This window comes from Misgurnus anguillicaudatus, chromosome 2, assembly GCF_027580225.2.
Source record: "Misgurnus anguillicaudatus chromosome 2, ASM2758022v2, whole genome shotgun sequence".
NCBI classification, from domain to species: Eukaryota; Metazoa; Chordata; class Actinopteri; order Cypriniformes; family Cobitidae; genus Misgurnus; species Misgurnus anguillicaudatus.
The window spans coordinates 763,504-789,698 of NC_073338.2; the positions used below are offsets into that span (position 1 = coordinate 763,504).

The window sequence follows — 26,195 nt, forward strand, 5'->3', positions numbered from 1 at the left end:
TCTCCTGAAGTCTCAGTGGAGCAAGGGCATGCATTTTGTGAACGTGTGAGGATAGAGAGCTAGACCGAATGGAAGTACTCGACAATGATATGCTTTGTCCCCGAAAGCAAACTTCAGAAACCTTGTAGAAGTATGGAGATGTGGAAGTACGCATCTCTCAGATCTATTGTAGTGAACCAGTCCTCGAATCTGATTTCAGCCACAATAGCTAGCATTTTAAACTTGTATTTACAGATTGAGATGTCAGATCTAAAATTGGCCAAAGCCCTCCATCCTTCTTGGGAACTATAAAATACAGTCTGTTAAACCTGGTATGAATCTCTGGGGGGGGGGCATTCTCAATTTTCAGGAGAGTTAAAACCTTTTTTTCTAGCACCATTGCTTGCATGGGTTCTACCTTGATGGAAAAAAAACTTTGAATGTGGAAGGATGAACAGCGAGCTGAATCCTGTAAACTTTCTCTATAGTGAGAAGAAGCCATTGTGTTAGATTCTGTAATTTCCTCCAGGGGCGTCATGCACCAATTTTTTTTAAGGGGGCACAGTGTCAACAGCTCACAGAAATTTGTGCATACACAGACATCAAACGAAATATTATAGAGCTTTCAGTCTTTTCCATGGCACTTACATTTCTAACAATCTGAAAACCCCTGCTTTCATGCAAAAACCTCCAAAATAAAAGTGATGACTAACTTTAATATCAAATACTATTCAATCGGAATAATGACACATTTGCATCATATTTACATCTGAAACGGCATGTTTTATTTATTTAAGTCTTAATGGCTTGTTTAATTGTGTCATTAATGCATTTTGCACAACAACTGCATAATCATATAAAATTAATGTAATTTTAAATCCATAAAGTATATAAACAACGAAAATGACATAAGCTATAGCCACGTGGTTGATTTTAATGTTCAATAATGATTTTAAAAAGTATGTTTATATAAAATTATTAGAGGAACGGATTTTTGCATTACATTTTACCTCATATGTGAGATTCCGCGCCCGCGTGAACTTTGGCGTTGTGCCAAGAAGATGAATCTCTACTAATATAACGTTGAGACGGTCACATTTAAAACCATACATTTCCTAGACAGAGGAGGTTAACTACACATTACCGTACTGGGGTTTGGAAATGTTGTGAGCGTTTCTAACACGTTTTAATTCCTCAGATAGCAAAATGCAGCAGCTAGCCAGCAACAGGACAGAGCTCGTGAGCGCGCCCAGACGCTGATGACGTCTGCGACTGTGGCGACTGCAGCACCAGCTGCCGCCAGAACAAAAGTAATGTTACATGATCAAAACACTATCAAAACGGCGAAAATCTCCGAAAAGTGACAAGGATGCAGCACAGAATGTATAATAGTGTGCATATTAAATAGATTAAAAGTCAAATAACAGATTAATGGACGCTTATTTGATTTTGAGGTTGGATGCAAAATCCATTGGCTAAAAAAAAAACCAAGGGGGCACGTGCCCCCTTAGTTTGAATGGGCATGACGCCTCTGATTTCCTCCACTCATAAAGAAAATGTCGAGGCTGGGTTCGGGTATGAGTTTATTTTCCTGAAGCAATTGATCGGCAGGGCACACACAACTCGTTTTTATTACAGTATTTTTGGTCTTATTTATCAGCTCTAAAGTCTTTATGGGAGAGACTAATGAACATGTTACTCGAAAATTAACATACCCTAAAGCGTTGTAAACGGCAGGGTTAATGTAATTTTTTTCTCTTGGGGTCTCCATGGGAACAGACATTGTCTGTCTCATGAAGGGGGCGCCCTCTGGGGCACTGGTAAACTGTCAGGATCTTTTAAATGTGGCCTTGCGATTCGCAGTAATAATTGATCTGAGGTCAGTTTTATCCTTGTATTTGCAGTCTGTGGCTGTTGTCTCTGCCCCCAATGCTTTGGGTGTTTTGAGATGCCACGCTCTCTTTTTGTTGTTGCTGGTATGAGGAACTTGTGGATGCTGTAGCTGACTTTTACACAAAAGTAAGTAAAAGTCTGATTACCGTGAGTAAAAGAACTTCTGGGAATAAACTTTTTAAATGCTGCTGCTTGTTTATCAGCATCATGAAATCTATCCACGACAGAGCATACAGCATTGCCAAACAAACCTGTGGATGACATCGAAGCATCAAGAAGTACGTGTTTTTTTTTCTTTAATGCCTGACAGATTCAACCATAAATGTCTCTTGGTTGCTACCGTAGCTGACATAGAACGACCAATAGCCTGTGCCGTTTCTTTTGTAGCACAAAGAGAGAGATCCGCCACCTGTCTGATCTCATTAATTCCGCGACTACTGACTTGCCCTCAAGAGATGCAAGAGCATGCTCCATCCTCAAACACTGCACACACAACTCATGAGTGTCCCCACATGTTATGAGACGAGGACAGGGTGACACACACTTTCTAAACTGCTGACTAGCCATATTTAAACTATTTCTGACTAAATACAGTTTGACACAGTATTGACAGACAGTGCTCGGTGAATGACAGGAAGCTGTAATGCGTTGCTGGCGCCCCCATTTTATACCGTCCGGTTCCGTCACACTTGTGACCTCATCACTCACCGCCTATAAGACAGACTAGTTTTACAGATTAGTCAGATGCATGTTCTTCCCCAAAAGTGTCACTTCATGACACAGCGTCAAGTTACCTCAAAAGGGAATCTTAAAATATTTGTAAATGGTCTTTGTCGACTTTAATTAACCTACTAAACTGTCATAAAATAATATGTAATGATTAAATGATGTAAATCATTATTTTTGTTACACTGCGAATGATATATATGGACACACCGGTCCAGTATTTGTCAGAGCATTCAACATTCAACAATCTTTTCTCTTTCTAGGCACAGAAATGTACAGACCTGCAGCTTTGTAGCTCTTGTGTCTCCTTTTGAATGCATGTTCTTCATCTCCCCACAGGCCATTCAACCCTGATTCATCAACCTACACATAAACATTAGATCAGACAACATCAGTAAGTGACAACCAATCATCTTTCTGTGTATTCTATAAAAGTCCTCATGTGGATGCAGTTGTCATTCTTTAGCACATATTTTTGATGAAACAGGAAGCTGGGGTGGGACAAAGTGCTTGTCCCTTTTCATTTTTCAATGTCTTTAAATTACATCACAAGTTGCAACAGGATTTCTTGCTCACAGGCTTTGTTGTTCTACTGAATGATTGCAGTAACACTCATCAGTATACTTGGTCCATATTTTCAGGACAAATTTAAAATGTACAATTCTGCCAAAATGAAAAAAAACTGCTTTTATCAGGTTCAGAAGTACACTGTTTTGTGGGGTCTTAAATAAATTAAACTTAATTGCTATGTTTGTTCATAAAGGTTTATAAAAAAAAATTAATTTCTCTCATAATTTTCTAACCTTCATGCCATCCTAGGTGTACATTACTTCCTTTCTTATAACCCAACACAATCAGAATTGTATTAAATATCCTGGCTTTTTTTGAAGCTTCAAAATACAAACATTTCGAGCTTGTTTAGCAATCAATACGCTGTTTATTAATGTACGTGGAAAACTACAATCTTGGCGGCACAAAATGGCATGCTGGTCTCATTTGGTGTGTTCCACTTGTGGTGCCGCAAGACTCCTTTGTATAATTTCTCGAATCACTCTTGCTATACTTTGATGTCATCATGCACTTAAGTGAGTGAGTTAATTTTTTTCGGTGGATTATTCCTTTAGACAGAAATTAGATAACATCAAGTTAGATAAATCTGTCAGATAAATCTAAATAGATAACAATTTTTTTTTGGTACATGAGAGATGTCGTAGTCTTCACTGCTGTCAGTGCGATGACTCGTGGGTTGCAGTAACAGCTCCTGTGGTGAAATTGGGCTCAAAGCCACAAACCCTCCACTGGTCCTATAACATACAATCAAAACATTATGGCATTTAATCTGAAAAAAATCATAATGTGAATTTGAAAAAAGTATGCAACGTTTTTTATAGTGTAATGCAGTGGCTCTTATATCCAGTCCAGTTTTGCAGAGTCAGTGCACGTTTTGCACGTTTTGCATGTCTTTATTATTTAACACACCTGATTCAAATTATCATTATTAGTACAGATCTCCATGAAATGAGTCTGTTAGATAAGAGAGACAAACAAAACGTGCAAAGCAGTGGTACTCCAGAACTGGATTTGAGGACCAATGGTGTAATGCAGGGGTGACCAACCCTGTTCCTGGAGATCTACCCTCCTGCATATTTTAGTTCCAGCCCAGCTTCAACACACCTGATTTTTAGGTAGCCCTGAAATTGCCAGGTTCAGGTGTGTTTTATTGGGGTTGGAGCTGAACTCTGCGGGACAGTAGTTCTGCAGGAACAGGGTTGGTCACCACTGGTGTAATGTGTGTACAGCCCAAAACATAGTATGGCCAGAAACTATTGTACAATGATTTAAAGTACAAAACAGTGTATGAAGTGCTATTATCAAGAAAATGTATTGCAGGGTATGAGACTCACAGGGCTGATCCAGCACTGTGAGATATCAGGGGCAAGGTGGGAGTTCTCTGTACCGAAACAAAAATGTAATGTGAAATCATAAATCATAAAAGCAAAGCAGTTATGTAACACAAATGTTAAAAAACATAAAATGCCAAATTACATTTACACAAGTGATGCACTGAAAAAATGCACTTATTAAAAGTTGTTTACCTGTAGTAATATTAAACAATGCTAAATATATTGTTCTTCATCAGTTTAATGCAACAGATTCAAATTTAACAGATTATTAAATAATTATCCACTTAACATAAAGTCCTAGCAATCCTCTCAAGTTACACATGTAACCATGGGTCCCTTTTGACGAAACGGGAAACGCCCCCCAGGTTTGGGGGCTCTAGATACTTTTTAACAGTTTTAACCATTCAGTTAGGTTGAAATCAGGCCTGTTTCTGGCTGTCTCCCACTGAAGTGAATGGGCAGGCAGAGCCTCACATAAAAATACTTTTTTTAAATGATTTGGCCCTGGGCCTTAGCCTTTGGGGTATGTTGCTCAGGAGGATGTGACGCCACTCTCTGTGCAATTTGGAGCACCTCGGCTCGTACGGCAAAGTGTCATCAAAAACCTTTCCACCTGTAATTGTCTTGATGGACCACATTCGCAGACTTTCCTTTCCTCCAAACAAATTTGAGCACACATATAATAGTGTTCAATAGTGTGTGCTGAATGAAATTTGTTAAGTTCTGTCCAAAAACTGATGTTAAAGGCAGAAAGTTACTCTATACTACAGTTGAGACGGAAACACTAGTCCGGACCTGTTAAATCAATAGAAGGTGAACACTTCTTGTGAAAGTGTGAAGTCACACTGGAAGTGCCCACCTGCAATTTATTTGATGGACCACATGTATTTTAGTTATGGACACCAATGTTTTTAAGCAAATTTGAGAATTTTATGATTTTCACCCATATAATAGCGTTCAATAGTGAGTGCTAAATATATGTTAGGTTTGTCCGTATAAACATTCTTAAGCATAGAATGTCATCCTTTGATAAAATGGACATGGATTCACTACTAGTGTCTGTTAAATAAACTATAGGTGGACAAAACCTTGTATTAGTGCCAAGTGATACAAGAAGTACCCACCTGCAATGCATTTGGGCCTCATGTATATTGTTTGTGGACATACATTTTAAAGCATACATTCAGCATTTGTGTTTGCTGAATATGTCAAGTTATGTCCAAAAAAGCAATCTTAAGCATATATGGTCAATCTTCATACTCAGCGCATGGTAAATAAATTGTGGATCGGCTCTGTGGGTTTTAAAAGATGTAATACTTAAGTGTCAGATAAACTGCTTTAGAGCAATCAGGGGGCCCTTGAGGCCCTTTAGAGGGCTGTTTCGAGGAGCAGGAATAAGCAATATTGATGGTCCTCAGATCCATCTTCATGTCCTTAGGGTTCTGGAGAGAGGATTGTTTCTTTCCCCAAGCTCTCTGAGAGGGCACAAAAGCAACACACTCTCTTTGTTTTATTTTTACCGTGAGGAGCTGGTTGATAATTGGGGCTGCCCCCTGGCGGTAGTCCCACAAAATGAGATTAACAGGTGAGAAACATCTTGAATGCTGCCTCCTGTCTTTTTGTATCCTGGAACCTCTTGACAACTAAATCAAGTCATCAAGCAACAGAGCATTTCTCTGTCTTTCATGTCTGAGAGATTACCCTGCTGAAAAAACAGCATCAAACCAGCATGGACCAGCATGGGAATTATGCTGGTCTATGCTGGTTTAGCTGGTGGTCACAGCATACCAGCACCAAAACACAACATATGCTGGTATGACCAGCATGGGATGCTGGTGCTAATGCTGGTTTAGCTGGTGCTAATGCTGGTTTGGTGCTGGTTTAGCTGGTGCTAATGCTGATGCTGGATTGATGCTGGTGTTCACTAGCAAACCAGCACCAAAACACAACATATGCTGGTCTTGCTGGTATGCTGGTTTTTTCAGCAGGGTAGGCCATAAATTCTATAGCAGTGATAGAGCAGCTAATAGCTCTAGCTGTCTCCTTAACCCAGAGAGCTAAATTTGCTGTGCGGTGAAGTTCTTTCATTGCTTGTGGCTCAACCACCCCACTTTCAGGTCGGTTTGGTTTACAAGATGGGAAGAGAGTGCAAACACACACCAGGATGACATGCAGTTATGTAGGCTTTGCCAACAAATTATTTTTAGTATGACAAGGTTTGATGGGCAGCGTCAGGGATTTTAGGGATGATGCCACATAACAAGATTTTTTTCCAGAGTTTCTTTAACTTCATCATCCTAAAGCCGTTCCCTTTTTATTACCCAAGATAGATAAAAAGAGCGTGAGCTTGGATTATTAGATATACGAGTAGAGAACAGATTTTTAACTTAGCTTACCCCCTATATGGAGATTGTTTTTATTTTAGCAGGAAGCACTCATCTAAGTAATTCTTGATTTTCTCGTGATTTTTTTTCTTCAAATAGAGCACTTGCTGAAGGGTAGAAGCTAATGTTATTTTGTTCCGGCTTCCCTTTTATAGCTTACGGTCATCGCATGCCACATCATGGCCTATTCAATTAGCATAGAAGCACATGTTCTTCAGACGCATTCCCGTCGGGGCATTTCCCCATAGTGTCGTCATATGATGGAGTATAAATATATGTATTAACAAAATTATTACAGGTTTTTAAACTTTACAAACTTTTTAATTTCATGTTAGCTAACACTATCACATTATTCCCAATGGAAACACAATAAAACAATGTTTTGCTTGATCTTACTTTTTAAACTTTTGTCATATCAACTATGTGTAGCTTCCAGAAAATGTGAGAATAATAATAATGTGCAGTATCCTGTAGAAATATCAGTTTGTCTAAATATAAACCCTATAAATAAACCCTGAACAATAATAAAACATTCATGCTAGCATACCTGTGCCTCTAACTGTTGCTTCAACTTCTTGGCTTTGCTCTGCTTAAAGTAATCCATGATCATCATTGAAGCATAGATCTTTCCAACAGTCATGTCTGAATCTGAAGACACACGCACGCACGCACGCACACACACACACACACACACACACACACACACACACACACACACACACACACACACAAAAAACACACCTGTGAATTGTTACATCATTTATATCTCAAGCCTTAATGCATTATGTTGCTGCCATGTAATTGGCTGATTAGATATTAACATTAAGATGCAATTAAAGTTGTTTATAAAATGATTGGTAAGTGTATATTCTAATGTATAGAATAGGTAAGTTCAACAGGTAAGTTCAATTGGTACAAAGGGATCAAAGCTTGCAAAACAAATGTGAAAAGATCAAATAGATCTTCCTTAGTCCACACCCATCTGAAGATCTTCATGTGTATATAGCATGCCATTGTTCAAATGCACTGCTGCTGCAACTCTGCTTCTGTGACCTGAGCAAGCACTGCTCATATGTGCAGTGTGAATGCTCTAACCTAAAAAAATATGTGCAGCAAACACGCGACTATCACACGCATTGTGAAACCATCAACTAGCTGTCTGGTACTAGCAATTGCAGCATCTATGTACATAAATACCCAGATTATGTCTGTATGGATGGCTGGGATCCCTAGTCTGGTTTTTTCCAGTTCTATGGTCCCTATGGCATCTGAGGTATGTTCTCTTTCTTCAGTGCTTCCTGTAATGACTACAGCTCTGTGATGTGTGTGTATGGTCTGAACCTGAGTCTCCTGTACTTCCTGTCATGGCTGAAAGGTTTGAACCCGAGTCCCCTGCACTTCCTGTTTCGGCTGAAAGGTTCGATTTTAAATCCCCTGAGCTTCCTGTCTCAACCAAGTTAGCTGAGCCTAAGTTTCCTGAATTTCCTGTCCTGATCATAAGGCATGTTGCAGAGTTCCCTGAGTTTCCTTTAAAGGCCAAGATGGTTACTCCTGAGTTTCCCATGTCTTGAAGGTCAGCCAACATGGTCACTCCCAAGCTCCATTGACTCTCTGACCTTGCAAATTCCTGAGTTTCTCTGTCCTGCCGGAGATGGCCGATTCTGAACTCTCTGTCCTGTCTGAGATGGCCGATCTCGAGATCTGCCTTTGCTAAGATGGTTGATCCTGATCTCTCTGCCTTAGCCAAGATGGCTGTTGCTGTGTTTGCCTGTTTCTCTGTCATGTTTAACCTGTCTCTTACTAAACTGGCCAAGCCAGCCCCTCTCTTCCCTGTCTCTGTTTACAGGTACAGAGCACCATCAGCACCACCCTGGTTTCCAGTGCCACCTGGATTACGGCTGTCTCCAGCACCACCACGGGCTCTAGTTCTGCCCTGGTCTCCAGTTCCACCTGGGTTCCTGAAACCACCAGCACACCACCATGGTTTCCGGATCCTCCATGGTCTCGGCTACCTGCTCTGACGACTCCACTCTGACTTCCTGCTCTGCCGGCAAAGTATTGTTAGAACTGTCTGCATATCAAGCATATTATCCCATCTCTCTGTTCTGTCACTCTGTTTTTGACCCATGCCTGTTTATCGCTTATGATTGTTTGCTGCCTGCCCTGACCTACGCTTGGATATACTACTGTTTTAGATTGCCTACGCTGTTAATGTTTGCCTCGTTGTTGACCCTTGCCTGTTTGTGGATTACCCTTAATAAAACCTGCATTTGGATCTAACCAGTGTTTCATCATGCATGACAAACGTGTTTGTAGCTATAGAAGCATACAAGTAGACACTACATAAATGCTATTATCAAAGAATAATTTACACTGATCACACAAACGCCAACAAACATTTGAAGTTCTCTGGTGGGATTAAAAAGAAGTTTGCAGGTGTTTATAGGCGTTTTCTAGATAAATTACCAGTTAATTGTTTAGTGGAGTCAAACATGCTGTCCTTTGTATACATCATTGCTACAACATTAAAAGCAGGCCAACATGGCCTCACCCACTCTGTTGCGTGTTCCCGAGCCAGAGGCAGGGTTTCTGTACATTTTGTGATGTCACTAACCCAGGATGAAGCTTACTTGTAGTCTATTTAGCCATTTGACTAACGTCAATTAAGAGAAAACGTTTCCCTGCCAATGACAAGTATTTCTGGCAATCCACAATACCTCTATTATCCACCAGGTGGTGCTCTTCTGCAACTTATACAACCCGGAAGCAACACCTCACGTGAAAGAGTGGAGCTGAATTTAGACTAGCAGCAACTAGCAGTAGCAGAGTGACGCAATCTTATTGATTTTAATGGAAGCTTGGTGAGCTCCGGTGACATAAGCGACAGTCACCATTGGCGACAGGATGGAGAGTGTCCAGTCGCGCGACAGAGCTGAGAAATGTTCAACCTTATGCAAATTATGAGCGACTTTTGGGAGCGACTACCAATGAGAACAAAGCAGTGGAGTTCACATCATCCACCTCTCGAGTGGACGTTACTCATTTGTTTATGACAACCAGATATACACTCACCTAAAGCATTATTAGGAACACCCTACTAATCCTACTAATCCGCTTACCTGCCTCCTATCCCTACCGTATCTATATATATAAATATATATTAATTCCTCCCAAGGGTTTTTGTCCTTCTAGGAGTTTTTCCCATTGGGTTTTTTCCTAGGGGTTTTTTTCGTCCCAGGGAGAGTCAGCCAACTTTGGCTTAACTTAGCACTTTACTGTATACGTTACATTATTAATATGCTCGCTTGTACGGTTTAACCTTAGTCGCTATCTCTACTTCTCATATTATCTATTGATTTTCTGTGTTCTCCTCTACATCTACTCATGTAAAGCTGCTTTGCAACAATTAACACTTGTGAAAAGCGCTTTATAAATAAAATTGAATTGAACTGTGTTCGACCCCCTTTCGCCTTCAGAACTGCCTTAATTCTACATGGCATTGATTTAACAAGGTGCTGAAAGCATTCTTTAGAAATGTTGGCCCATATTGATAGGATAGCATCTTGCAGTTGATGGAGATTTGTGGGATGCACATCCACGGCACGAAGCTCCCGTTCCACCACATCCCAAAGATGCTCTATTGGGTTGAGATCTGGTGACTGTGGGGGCCATTTTAGTACAGTGATCTCATTGTCATGTTCAAGAAACAAATTTGAAATCATTCAAGCTTTGTGCATTATCCTGCTGGAAGTAGCCATCAGAGGATGGGTATATGGTGGTGATAAAGGGATGGACATGGTCAGAAACAATGCTCAGATAGGCTGTGCCATTTAAACTATCCCCAATTGGCACTAATGGGGCTTTTCCATTGCATTGTACCCCACGGTTTAGTTTAGTTTGGGTCGGGTCAGCTCACCTCTGGCGTGGTTAGCTTTTCCATCGAGTTTATAATAATAATAATTATATCTTTCAATTCTCTCAAATCTCAAAACCAACACAGACAATAATTCAGCAAAGTCAGATGTAACTATGACAGTAGGTAATGAGGCAGAAACTCTTAAGGCAAGGCATTCAAAAGAGGCAAACGGAGGGATATCCACAGAACATAGTCCATAAAGCTGTTTAAACAGCACAATGATACCACCTCCTCTACCCGTTGAACGTGGGAGATCACATAATCCACAACCCTCCGGGGTCAATTCATTAAAAGCAGACGGTCAGACTCTTTGTGCCAGGTTTCTGTTAAATAATATCCAAGTTGTGGTCCGTAATTAAGTCAGATATGGACAGGCCTTTATTGTTTGCAGAGCGCACGTTTATCAGCACAGATTTCAACACTCGCACCGGAGCGGCCAAGCCCGGTGCCACCTCTTTACGCACGGCTGCCAAGTTATTTAAATCAGCCCCCGTTGGTCTCCAAGTTGACTTAAACGGTTTGCGCAAGGCAACTGGATAAAATAAGTGCAAAGATACCTACAGCGTGATGATCGATGTAGATAGCGTTTAGAGCAAAGAATTCCATAGGTGTTAGCGAGTGTGCGTGGTTCAGTCCCCAAAATATAATTCCCATTTAGGTTCAGCAGCTGGTGAGAAGTGTATCTTATAGCCATGCGAGAGGAATCCACGCGAGCATCACAATTGTACAAGTCCTGGGTCGCACAGGTGTTGATGATTTGCATTCTGCACACACCCAGATTCAGTAACAGTAATCCAACGAGATTCCACATCACGAAAAAAAACACAACAATAGATAAAATATGAACAGAATTCTTTCCTATGATGCTTACAGGATATTTTACACGACAATATCCTTTAAAAACAACGACTTTCTAACCGGAGGAAAGGAGCGGCAACCAAACTTGCCAGCGTGCCCTTTCACCCGGAAGTCCCAGTTTAGTATCACTTCGCAGTGGGAGGGATTATAGGCGTGTCGTTATATTTGTGCTGCCTGCTGTGACATCATACAATTGAGAGCGTCGTTGTATTTTCCCATACAGTTATTTATTTCTCAGTCCGCCACTATATTAAACAGGTTTAAGCTATTATGTGCAGTTCTTATTAGCTTAACCTTCATACCTCACAAGTGCAGATCATTTTGTAATGTATGGTAGTTATCTCTTGCCATTGTGAAATGTAGGGTGCATTTTGTCTGTTTGTTTTGTATTAAAATTATTATTAAAACTTAAATATACTGAACAACTCCAAACATATTTCTGACTCACACTTGCTGATGGTCTGTGCATTTGGACATTACCTTTATTGATGGGTACCAGCATATCCAAGGTTTTTTGGGAGAGGTGTGGCCAGATAACACTTATTTCCTTCTGCAGCTCAATGTCCAACTGAAGTCGATCTTCGCCACCTGAAATGAAACGTCCTTGAAAAGTTAATATATTTTCATAGATTAATAGGCTTTTTTAGTAACACTTGTTTTGCTCATTTCAGTGAACCACTAATCAACCATATATTTAAACAGTGCCTCAGTTGCCTCAGCAGTAGCATCAGCCCTCCTTATGTAAAGTATCTTAGAAGAACCTACTAGATGACAAGCAGTCCACCGCTTCAAATCCAACCACTCCACTGAGATGGCACTACTATCGATCACAGAAACACTACAGCTAGCTAAGGTGGAATCAAGATCCTCTGTCCTGAATCTGACCTTTAACACCTTTGATCAGATCCTACTTGCCACAGCTCACCAGATGGGCACTAGGGTTCCTCGGGGACTACACAAGATCCTTAGGACTTATAATACGTATTCATATGGTCCACTGTTTTAATTTACTTACGTTAAATGACAAACACGTTGTTATGGATGTATTTCATTATCCGGTGCCGTGATGAAGACAGAAATTACTACAGTGCCTGTAAAGGGCGTTTACATTAAAACGATAACTATAAAAATATAGTTTTAAAAATCTTTTTATATTAAAGATAATAGCAGAGTTCACACAACAACTATAACGATAGTGATTTTGGCACATGATGAACGATAAACCATTGACAGCCAATCAAATCTATTTGACCTTGAAGTGCACGCGCACTTAAACTGCAATAGAAAAGCTCATTCATTGCTGAGGTCTATAACACAAAATTACCTCAGGTATCCAGCGCTGATGCAGTTGATGTGAAATTCACTACTTAAAGCTTTTTCTACCACACTGACTACGCCAAAATGTAAGATATTATTACACAAACTACTACATTCATTGTTTAGTTACGCGAAACGCAGCGAGTTGAGGACATCTGCTGGTTTCCCGCTGTGTAAATGCAACAAGAACAGCATACTTACATATTCAGTGACATGTAAACAATTGCAAAAAAGTTTTTATTACAAGAAATATCCAATATTAGGTAATGCCGCGCTCGTTGAGCGAATTAGCATGAAGTTATCATTATGATGTGGTCACTAAAATATTTATCGTTATAATTATCGTTATAATGTCCCTTAAATGTTTTATACACTGCTGTCGTGTTATTTGAGCTGTTACTGAATGAAGGCAGACTGCTGACAGTGAGTCGTGTTGGCAGAGTTAATGTAAAACTTCCTAATGTCAAGTTTAAAACGAATTTGTGCTTAAGGTGCGTGACTATTACACGCGCACTTCAGTTAGTGCGGTATAAATGCAATTAAAGCGTTTACATGGACGCATACTGCGATTAAAAATGGCGTACGCCACCTCTTTTAATGCGATTAAGCTCATAATCGCACTAAGTATAATTGCATTCTTTTTATCGAAGTATTGCATTTACATGAGTTAAAGTATAATCGCAGTATTGGCAAAATCCCATTATAATCGCATTATTAGGGTGCATGTAAACGTGGTCAATGTGGTCAACTTATCAATGTTTGCGACGTTAAATTTTGACTTCTGTGGAAATAATCAAAATTACATATTGCAGATGAAAAAGAATACATCAAATAGACATCTGAGATGTATGTGAGCTATGAGCCATAGCGGAGTGGAAATCGGGACTCTGCCGGCGGGTCAGTGTTGTTATAAATTGCAAGTTATATTAGCTACATCAACTGGCGCCCTTATGTGCGGCCGCTTCCCGCTGGTCAAACTGTGCAGCCTCTCTGCTCAACACAGTATTTAAAAATGTTCAACCCATTCGGCAGGTCCAAATATGTCCAGGATTTTCAAAAGTAGATGGGAATCGGTGAGCGGCCGCTCCCCAAATGGCATATCCTGTTGGCCTTTGATGTAAAAAGCAGCCGAACGCCTGTTTCACACATACTACGTATGCAGTGCATTTGCGGTCGGATCCGTCAACCACCCATTGTGCTTTCACACATACACTGTTTGCTGTGCGCTGCTGAGCGCTGATTCTGTGTATAAAATGATTGTGTAATTGACACTTTCTGCGGTAATTAAACCTAAAAAAATAAGGCTACTAACCAACAGCACTACGTTTTTGTATAATTTAATGGTTTTTTTATTAAAATGTTGAGTTTTAGAACAGTTTTTTGTCACAAATTTTCTTTGGGGGCCGCGAAGGAATGCACCGTACACAAGGGGGGCCACACGCTGAAAAAGTTTGGGAACCACTGGCTTAGAACAATTGCGCCCCGGGTGATTTTAAAATGCTGTTACGCATCCTGTATTGAATTTTTCTGAGCTTCAGGAAATAATGTTTCTGGTGACACGACAATTCGTTGTCGAATAATAATAATGTTACGTGTTAGCCATAATTTTTTGCCTTTGGGTTGAATATTACCCAAGATTTGGATTTATAGTATATAAATATAGACACAAAACCTAATAAGTGCATATGAATGGATAAGTTGGATAGTAAACTTCGCCCTCTTGTAACAGAAGGCTGTTAGACTAGATGCAAGCAGGAAATTTGCTGATAAAGCATACGAAGAGTGCACGGATTATCTGCCGATTAAAAGCGCACGGGGGTTGCGTCAGTGACTTTTTTGCTCGGGTGTGGGCGGACGTGGAACGGATGCGCGGTAATGGTCAACGGTTCACCGAGAGTGGGTGAGATTGGGAAAACAGCTAGCCAGCGTAGGGCTCTATTATATGCTTTATAAAGATTACATTCAGTCCATGGCAAGGTAAATTACTTAAGGCATGTTAAGCGTTTTTACTCATGCTGTATTGATGCATCTACTGACTCAGAAGAGGTCATTCCAACGTTGGACAAAACACGTTCCAAATTCGCTGGTCAAAACCTTTTAAATTCATTTAAGCTTGTTTGATGATGAACTACTTGTATAATTGTTATTACACTCGTTTTCAATTTCATTTAAACATTAATGAAATACTGACAATATTGCTAATAGGTTAAGTAAAACAATGATTAAAATAGTTGTGCGTCACCTGGATGCGGTCGAGATTGGGAATCACCATAGAATAGCTAGTATGTCTTCCGTGAGCCTGGACAGCTCTTTATTCGCTCCATCATTAGAAAGTAGGTATGTAACGGTATCAAAAATTCACGGTACGGTGGCATTTCGGTATGATGCCCACGGTACGGCAATTATTGAAACATTTACAGGAAGGAACAAACAAATGAAGACTTCGAAAAACTGCCATAAGTGTTTATTAAACAAGACTGACCATTACAATGTACAATTCCTGAAAACAAAAATAACCCAGTAAAAATGAAAATAGTTGGGGTGTCAACAATAATCGATTCGGCAATGCATCGCAATGTGCGCATGCACGATTCAGCATCGATGCAGCAAAATGCCATAATCGATTATGTCACTGTTTATTTTCTGGCCTTGAGTGGACAATAAAGTTGTGAAGTTTCAATTACTTCCGGGGGCATAACAACAACAATCAAGATGGCTGATAAAAACGCACCCTTTTCCATGGAAAGTGGACACATGGGCACATTTCGGATTCTATGAAGTTAATGGGAAACTAGTCAAGACTTACGCATGTGTAAAATTATCATCCCAGGTATATAATTGTCATTGTCTTAAAGCTGCTAAGCTTCGGATTTTGTTGAGAATAGTTGCACTTGACTTTACTACTTGACTGATTAAAAATTTGCCTTGTTGTGTACAGTAGAATTCTGATGCATCGCAATTTATTGTAGCTGGACCTAGAGCTGAGGTCAGCTCACTCAATACAGGGGTGCGTTTCCCAATCGGAAGTCTGCAGCCTCCATAGGTCACATTTGTAGGCTGCATACGTCACGAAGACCGTCTTATTTCAGAATATTAACATTTTTCAAGTTGAGTATTATTATTATTTAATTGTATATTGTTGTTACACGCTTATGACTTGAGAATGTAATACTCAGTTAACTTAAATACACCAGGGTGTGTAATAATGACGGTTGCAGCCTGCATATGCGACCTAAGGAGGCTGCCTTCTAATTGAGAAACGGCATACACACTCTCCTCATTCACAGATTTACTCACACTCGGTTTTTGTATGTCCATCACATTTTGTCCTCACAGTTTTTTTCCACACATCAGATTTAAAATTTGCGTTTCTTTTGCTTCCACCATTGTCGCTCCACTTGTAGAGAGGCATCAGAGTGGCACGCATGGGATTATGGGAATTGTTGTCCCCGCGTTCCTCCACTCGCTCCACTTGGCTGGAAAAAAACTCCACGTGTTGCCCGGAAGACCTAGCGTTTTACCGAATCATGTGACCATGTGAACAGTGATCGTGACCATTACGATCAAAATTTTACTCCCGATAAAATTCTAGCAGAAACAGCCATTTAGGGATAAAGTCCTGTAGTGTGGCTATGAGGTAGCCTATGAGTTACTACAGACAAGTCTTCTTTAGTCCATAAAGTCTATAAAGTTTGTCAGCAAGACAACTCCACGGCGTGATATTGCTTTAATGTCTAGATATCAATTTAATGGTGTGGCGATAAGAAACAATACCGAAGAACCATTTCAAATTGTGTAGCGTGTTTAAGGTTTTAAAATACTCTGTGGTTTGTCTGTCGGACAAAAGTTGTGAATGCCGATAAGATCTGTGTTATACTTGGTCAGGTCGCCTGCCAATCAAGCTCGCGGTGAAGGGTCGATTGCCTAAGCATAGATGACAGTCAAATCAATCATTGTTTGCAGTGTGATGGAGAAGAACCAAGCCCTGAGGGAAAGTAATGAACGAGCATAAATGATCGAGCCCAACATAAATGCTGCTTATACTTTTAAGGAAATAAAATCTATTATAAAAATAATGCATTTTAACTATCTGCCAATGACATCTTACTAACCATGACATAAAACCAGGCTAAACCTGAGTTGTATTCTTGTGTCAGACCTGAGGCTGATGATCTCTCACTTTAAGTTTTATACATTATTATTGAGAACAAATTAATTTACTGAAAAGCTACCGGAAAAGCCAGGTAACCAAAGGTGTTGTTACCTCACAAAATCTCGTTCTTAAAGAAAACAAAAAGTCTAACTAAAAAAACGGTAGTACCTTTAATAAGATTTAAGATAAGATCGCATTAACACAAACTTAGCCCTAAATGTCATTTAATTACTTGTGATAACAGTTTTGCCTTCTCATCAATTCTTTCATTCTAACTTAATCCACAATATACACACATTCATACTTTATCTTATACTGTATGCTATATACTGTAGCAAATAATCTAAATTTCATTTTTAAACTAAAATAGCTAAATTCACCAAAAGTTAAGTGATTTGCATTCCTTAAATTTGCTAATTATTTGTATTTTTTAATATAAGACAGCATCAAGTTACAAGTGGGTCCAAAGAAAAACAAAGTATTGTTATTATCATTTCTTTATATAACTAACTTACCCCTGCATCCACGTAACCTAATGTTATATATAAACAATCTCACCGGCCCACATTTAAATAATGATCCAGCGCTCTGACATTTGCCAGAATGGCCAGATGGCCAATCCACCCATGCTGTGAGGCAACAGTGTTATCCACCGAGCCACTGTGATGCCTGTCCCAAGCTGTACCACTCAAGCAAGTGACTTTAAAAATATCTAAAGGATACCTCAAAATTTGTTCAACAAAACAGTCATACAAGTTTAAATAATAAGAAAGTTTGGGCAAACTAACAAACGCATAAACGCAAATCTAACCTCTTGCAATTTTGATGTCCAGTGCTGTGCGGATTAAAGACATGAGTGTTGATGTAAAGTGAACCGTCATGTCATCATCCACTGGCATATTCATCAGCACCAGCCTCTGCAATTATAAACACAACACGGATGGAACTGTTAATTATCAGAAATGCTTGGCTTTTAGGATTTAATGATACTAGAATGTTCAGGAATTAAAATGTGCTGGATTATCTGTAATACTTAATAATACAATTTTATATTGATGAAGATTAAATCACAATGCAACAAATTAATCAAAACTGGAAAAAAAATTCTACCTTGTAAGCAATTTTGGCAGGACATTTCTTTCCCAGTCCAAGAGGTGGAGACATGTGTGTTAGCATCTCATACATAGCAGTGTAGTGAATACGGCCACTGAAAGATAAAACCAGCAATTCATTTCTCAAAAAAAAAAAAAAAAAAAAACTATACAAATACATACAGGATGAATTCAGGTAAGTTGAATTCAGGGATTGCAAGTGATCATGTCAATGGTGGCAGTATAACAGTAATCTCAATTTAAAGGCTTTTAGACATAAACTTTAAAGAAAGATGGACATAGTGTCCATGATGTCACCCATAGGTTATTGAAGATGGTTTTTGAAGCTTAAAGTAGGCGGTGCCTGCCGTCGCCATCTTGGCCGCGCGTCACCGCGCATCACTTGCGGATATCCGAAAATGGGTAAAGAGGCGGGATGTGGGTGAAGCTGAGGTGAGTGGTTGCTGAAACCACGCCGCCTAGCTCGACTGTAGTGACGGCAGTGGCTGTTGCACCGTCACTCAAGTGGCCACGTCCTCAATTATGCTGAACTTTAAGGCTTAATATCATTTAAACGGATGAGTTACAAAAATTTCACCCCCCTCATGGTTGTCATGAAGGCTATAAACATAGTATTTTCTACTGTTAAGTTGGACATTTGCATATCTCTAGCGGCCAGTTGGTGAATTGCAGTTTAAATCACTTCCATATTGGCTTCATCAGAGAGATCAGATCGCTTTTAGAACAACTGCCAGACACCTCTTACATGGCAGGAAGGATAACCTCAGTACCGTACTGGGTAGAAAAATACATTTCAATTATACCATAGCATTCCTCCTTATCACCTAAACCCCCATTAGTCTCATCTTGAGGCCTAAGCTAAGATGGCCATAAATTCTTTAAGACCTAGAGGGACACTCCACTTTTTTTGGAAATATACTTATTTTCCAGCTCCCCTAGAGCTAAACATTTGATTTTTACCGTTTTGGAATCCATTCAGCTGATCTCCGAGTCTGGCTGTACGACTTGTAGCATAGCTTAGCATAATCCATTGAATCTGATTAGACCATTAGCATCGCGTTAAAAATAACCAAAGAGTTTCGATATTTTTGCAGCAGGCGTAGTGATATTACGCACTACTGGAAAATAGTCCCCTTGGTTACTTTCAAAAGCAGGGGACTATTTCAGGCGCTGCGTAATATCATTGCGCCTGCTGCTGCCATGTTACAGCAGCAAAGTCCTTGATTATTATGCCGGAATGAGAGTAGTAGTTCCTAGCCATATCTGCCTAGAAAATCACAACTTTAAATTTTCTTTTCTTTTTTTAAATTTTTAATTCTGTCTTAGTACAAAATGTAACTACAGAAGAGTCAAGTTTTAAATAGGAAACATATTGAAACACAATACAGCATATATGCCTATATATGATAATATATATGCTGCATATATGCGTATATATATGCCCCATATAGGCAAAATTGAGGTGCATATACGGTATGTGCATACACAGGCCATATAGGTCTCCTGTATTGCTTCTTTATATTCACACATAAGCCCTATACGTACAATCAGGGTGCGATTTGTGAAAAAAAAGAGGGGGGGGGTGTTTTCATAGGCGTCGATTTCAGCGACGGTGGGTACCCACCATATTTCGTCATGAGTCATGTTGTACCCACCACTAGTTTTAACTTTTTTGACTGTTTTTTAGTGGTTATGAAGAGCAATATGAGAGAGAAATTTGGTGATCATTGTCCGACCTAAACAAAAATCCATTATAATATTATTATTATTTTTTATATATATTTCTAATTAAAATATTTCTAATATTCAGAAATGCACTCTCCGCTCACGAGCTCTGATCGGAACAAACCCGAACCTCACTGTCTGCTGAACTTGCGCAGAAACATAAGAATATAACCAGCTTTTCAAAATGGTTTTAAAACTAAACATTTATACAATTTTAGCACAAATTATGAGCTTATTGACGATTTTTTATAATTCTTGACATAATGCGTCTCTGTCCACAGCACATTTCAAAACATTTTAATTCATAAAAATAAATCATGAGAACATGAACTCATCACTGCATTTGCAGGAATTGTAAAATCTTTTTTCTTATAAACTCATGAAGCAGCCTAACGCAATATTTTTACTCTAATAGCTTATCTTTCCCCACACATATGAACTGTGATCATGCACAACGAAAAAACACACAAGAATGAAATCTTGAATGGCAAAACTATAAACTTAAACATAAATATGAACAATGTATTGATTGAAAAGTTAAACCATTACAGTAGAAACAGTTTTAATGCTGCTTTTAAAGTAATAACATTAACTTTACACCGCGATGCTGAGCTACAGTGAAATGATTAAAAGTCAGATGCATTATGTGTTAGCCTCATTTGCGCAAACTGGACGCGCCTGTGCCTCGCTAAACGCCTCATCGGCATGTATCATGTGTAACTTCGGCCATTCTCAGTGGTGTGACTGGGACACTAACTCTGCTTGTCATCATAAACAGATAATCAGATTGTTATGTTTATTCCCGCTTTATTAATGTGCGGCTGAATATGCTGCATTTCATCATTTCGACACACAGCTCCATAACCATCTCCAAGTGTTGATAGGCTATTACTCGTGAGGTGTAACCGGGTGTGTAACCAATCAGATAGCGCCGTGGGCGGGACATTGAGCAAGTCTGCAGATTGGTGAATGCAGAAAGGCTGCGTGGCAGCTGTATCAGAGCCAGCCAAAGTAGCGCATTTTAAAACAAAATTGACATTAATCAAACCACGGATCCGTGATAAGTTTTGTGATCCGTCTCGCCACTAGTGTAGTAGCACTGATCACTTTGAGGGGGGTGTAAATTTATCCCCACCGGGGACAAAAATAATTAAGCAGAGGCAGGGATACATTGACCAGAAAGGGGGAAATCCCACGCATCCCCCCGGTAAATCGCACCCTGCATATTTGTATAAATGTATTTTGTGTTGCTGTCAAAACACAATTGTAAATGATAACAATAGCATTTTAATAAACTTCTATTCTCACACATACTATATATAGTTGTGTATGATTTTGTAGGTAAAAGTCCGTTCAGGGCACCCATTTGACCACCAGCGGCCCTGTGTGTGTGTTTCTACTTTTCATTTTTTTGATTATGTAGACTTTTATGTAGACTATACGAACAGTCAAGTCACTCACTCACTCCCAGGTTAGTAAAATCAATATCTTGTAAATTCAAATCAGAGCATCTTTCATGTCTGGAATGGATGTATTTTGAGTCTTTAAGGTAACAATAATATAACAAAACTTTTGTTTTCAATAAAAAATGTTGGTTTCGTCTATACTACTACTAGGTATTTATACTATATTGACTGAGTTAAATAGAATTGCATTACTAAAAAGAAATACAATTTTCATTGACTAAAACTAGACTAAAATGTCATCAGTCATGGATAATTCTGACAAAATAAGACTAAAACTTGACTCGACTAAAAAAGAGTATGAACGTGACTAAAACTAAATGACAGCTTGACACAAGGACTAGACTAAAACAGTCTGCCAAAAACAACACAAGTGGTGCGCATGCTGCAGTCAACCCCAGAAAGTTAAGCAACTGTTTACACCACCAGTTATTAACATATGAATAAATGCATTCATGATAGAGTAACATTTTGCCAATGGTATTTTGGAAGTGCTTTGATAAGTAAAAAATGCATATATGAATCATTTAATCACATTTTAAACTCCTTTTGATATTATCAGCCAATCACAGCCATGCAAGAGGAAAGTGCCAATATACAAACTCCTCCTTATCTAAAAGGCAGAAAAGTACTCTTTCCTTAGACATTCTTTGTTCTGAGTCTTACACCAAAGACTGTGACAGATCACCCATCATTCTGAGTCTTTCAAAGAGACTGTAACAGATCACCAAGATCAAGATGTGGTTGGAGATAACAGCAGATCACAAGTTTGAGTCCCCGACCTCGTGCTTAGAGACTAAACAGATCACACTATGTTCCAAGTTTCTTGCCCAGAAAAGCATCAGTTGTCAGAACCAAGTTTAAGCTCAGGGCCACATGTGTGTTAGTATCCAATAGTGCTATGTGAGTCCTCCTCACTGCAACACAGCCCAGTCTAACCAGTGGAAGACATTGCCACCATCGAACTGCTCACTTAACCACATGGAACTTAAAAATCACTAACCAAACCTTGGCAATAGTGTAATCTGTCAGCATATGTTTGTCCTAGATGCTTGATGATTTCACCCTCAGCGGATTCCTTACACTGTATGGAGGAAGAAGGGGACTCTTCCCCTAAACTTTTTGTTGGGGAGGCAGTAGGCATCAGGCCCCACAGACCGTAGATCCAGACAAGTCACGAAAGTTTGTGTGTGCCAGGTTAATGGTGGCGAGCAGGGTGTTTGTGGCAGCTGCCTCTCCAGAGTGAACTTATTTAATTCAGTTTTATTTATATAGCACTTTTCACAATTAGTAATCGTTTTAAAGCAGCTTCACATCAATAGAAACAGGGGAAACACGGAAAAATCACTAGACAATATAAGTAGCAAAATACAGCGGCTGAGATTAAACTGAACAAGCGAGCGTACTAATATGTAACATATAGAAGGGGGTGCTAGGTTAAGCCAAAGTTGGCTGACTCCCAGGTGTGGAAAAAACCCTAGGAGAAAAACCCAATGGGAAATGTCCTAGGAGGAAAACAAACCCTTGGAATATATATATGTGTGTGTGTGTGTGTGTGTGTGTGTGTGTGTGTGTGTGTGTGTGTGTGTGTGTGTGTGTGTGTGTGTGTGTGTGTGTGTGTGTGTGTGTGTGTGTGTAAACGGATAAGGAGATTAGACGGGTTCAGCCAGTAGTTGTTTGGCAGGCATCACGTTTGAAGGACGGCCAGTAGATCCTTGACGTGTTGACCTTCAGGCAGCCGGAACTGGGTCTATTAGTCTCATTGTCCTCGGGATTGAGGACAAGACAGGGAGAGAGAGACAAAATCCTATTAGCGTAGGGGCCATTCGCATGTTATGCAAGTGTCACACAGTGTTGTGGTTTAATATCTGCTTGGTTCCAGACAGGCTAGCTATTGCGCATCAATAAATTACCCAGACGAGTTATGTGAATGCTTTGTTCCGTACAAGCTAACTATTGCAAGATAAGTATATTTTCTAGACAAATTATGTGAATGCTTTGTTAAAGAAAAAAGTCTTAAGTTTAGACTTTGTTACGGCCAAGCCTTTGTATTTATTATTATTATTGTGTGGCGTGCATTTCTCTATTTGTATTGATTTGGTTTATTCTTTTACAGAGGGGAAGCCCCACCCTTGTACACCTGTGGCCCATTATGACGCTCAGGGTGGAGATAAAAGGAAAGTGTGGACCTGTGAGAGGTGCTGAGTTTTGTGCTGTTTCCATCTGAACTCCAGTTGCCCGGCCGCCACTGTCTTTAGCTCTGTGTGAGCGTGGCGCACATTTGAGGGGAAGCTCTTACTTATTAAAGGAATTACCTGTCAATATGATGCTCATGGAAGTTATAGCCAATGCAGGGGGCAGAAGATTGGAACCTTGGCACACCTTGCATCTGACACCAACTATATAACCCACAAGGCTGCAGAGAGGTTAAGACTAAGGAGCGAAGATGTCACTCTGATGTCACAGTGCATGGAGTAGCTGGAATTGCCATCAAGGTGAAAACCAAGCGGTGCCTTCTTAGAGTCAAAGTCAAGACTGATGAGGACAAAGACAGAGGACATGAGCTTCTCTGTTATGGTTTGGAAGAAATTGCTGAAGTGCATTAAGTCATTAAACCTAAGCAACTGCAGAGATTCTTCCCAGAAGTCAAACTTAAAGAGCTGGTAAGCCCTAAAGAGATTGAATACATTTTAGAGAAGGGAGATTAGGCCCACAAAGAGTGAAGATTGTGGAGGATCTTGTCTTATGGGAAAGTCACTTGAAAAGGAGAGTAGACAGAGCTCATCCTGACTTATCTGAAGAAATCAATGTAGCTGCATATGAGTCCAAAACACATTTTGCTCACTCATTGAGAACAGCCACGGTAAAATACGAAGAAACAGTGGGAGAACCTGAGTTGCAAGTGATGCCTAAGTCAGTCCAACTACTTCAAGAAACCAGAGCTGAGACAAACATTGCAGCTGCTAGCAACCGTGAGTTCTTGGAATGGTGGAAGTGGTAAAGTATTGGGGCAGCTTGTGAACCAGTGTGTGGAGCCTGTTGATCTGGAAACTGTCAGCCAGGAGATAAGAAGATGACACTGACAAAGTAAAGAGAACTTAAGATTATAAAAGAGTGTCTTATCTACATAGAAAAAGATGTACACAGCAAGTCTGCTCACTGGCATTCTAAGTACCCCTGGACTGAAGATCCAACTTCCCTTTTTAATAATAAAAGTGGGGTAGAGGCAACATTTCTGACAACAGAAAAGCAGCTCATAAGGGAACCAGAGTGCCAAGTCGTTTATACAGCTCAAATTCATGAATTGGTGAATTTAAGCTCACTGGAGATATAATTAATTGTTGGAATGGACCTGTTTGGTATGTGAGTCATCTGATTGCGCCAAATCCTCACTCATTTACTACTCCAGTCCCCCTGGTATGGAACAGCAGTCAGAAATTTAAAGAAGTGAGTATGAATGATATTCTTCTGAAAAGCCCAAATGTTCGTAATCCGATCAGAGCTATCCTTCTTTAGGAGGTTTAGGAGAGGAGTTTATGCTGTCCTAGGAGATATCCTGAAGATGTATAAATGTATGGCTGAAGGAGAGATAAATGCATCTGCATAGGTTCCTATGGAGTAGGCTAGTTGCAATAGTCGGTATAACCAGTGATAAATATATATATATATACACATGTAAACGGATAAGAAGATTAAGCGGGTTCTGCCGGTGGTCGTTGGTCAAGCATCAGCTGAGCATCACGTTGAAGGACGGCAATTAAATCAGAGTTGTGCTGACTTTCACATTTACTGGAACTGGGTCTGTTTGTCTCATTGTCCTCTGGGCGAGGACGAGACAGGGAGAGAGAAACAGAATCCTATTAGCGTAGGGGCCGTTCACATGTAATGCAAGTGTCACACAGTGATGTGGTTTAAAGACAGGCTAACTATTGCGGCATAAGTATGTTACCCACAGTTGAGGATTTAGCAAATTGGGGGCCCAATGCGAAGGTTTCTATGGTAACTATGGGTCCCCATTAAATCTTTAAAAGAAAATGAAACATACCGACCCGTTTGACTAAGGCCAGAAGCCCCACTGTCGTCGTTAATGCAGGTTCAGTGGCAAACGGTGGCAAACTATTTACCGCAATTCATTTTGAAGTGATCATGCTAATAAGATTTTTATTTATTTATTTATTAGGTTGGTCTATGTTATGACCGTGAGTGCTTTGTTATGTAAAAAATAACTATTGCAAGTTAAGTACATTTACAAATTATGTGAATGCTTTGTTGAAGAGAAAAGTTTTAAGTCTAGATTTAAAGTTATCGACTGTGTCTGATTCTCGGACATCGGTTGGTAAATCATTCCAGAGCTTAGGGGCTAAGTAGGAAAAGGATCTTCCACCTTTAGACACTTTTGATATTCCAGGGATAATGGCATCCCCCGAATAACGAGTTACAATAGTTAATTTTAGAGGTCATAAAAGTGTGGATATGAATATACATTCCACAGAAATAATAAAAAATAAAAAATAAAGTCTAATCTTCCCTACATCATTTCATTCAACTTCTCTAATAACTCCGACCAACAGTCAATATTAGAAGCTTTAGCATGATGTAAACATGCTGTTGAAAGCTCTAGCTGGACAATATCCCGATAAGAAGAAAACCTTTCCAGCGACAGACTATCATTCTTTTGCCGGCTGTCAGACCAGCCAGAAGAAGACGCCTATTAGTTTAAGAGACGATGTATCATTAAGCAAAAGCAAGCAAGGTGAGAAAGGGA

At 39.7% G+C, this 26,195-nt stretch overlaps 1 protein-coding gene across 1 annotated transcript in view; it reads right to left on the reverse strand.

Annotated features, from left to right (window-relative positions):
* cacna1eb (calcium channel, voltage-dependent, R type, alpha 1E subunit b) overlaps positions 1-26,195 on the reverse strand; it is a 372,975-nt gene that overhangs the window by 5,788 nt on the left and 340,992 nt on the right. The window contains exons 38-44 of the mRNA XM_073871730.1: positions 18,241-18,337; positions 17,942-18,047; positions 12,141-12,248; positions 7,434-7,534; positions 4,503-4,549; positions 3,797-3,902; positions 2,880-2,961 (exon numbers count right to left, since the gene is read on the reverse strand). Of these exons, the coding sequence (XP_073727831.1) occupies positions 2,880-2,961; positions 3,797-3,902; positions 4,503-4,549; positions 7,434-7,534; positions 12,141-12,248; positions 17,942-18,047; positions 18,241-18,337 (647 nt within the window). The remainder of the gene's footprint in view (positions 1-2,879; positions 2,962-3,796; positions 3,903-4,502; positions 4,550-7,433; positions 7,535-12,140; positions 12,249-17,941; positions 18,048-18,240; positions 18,338-26,195) is intronic.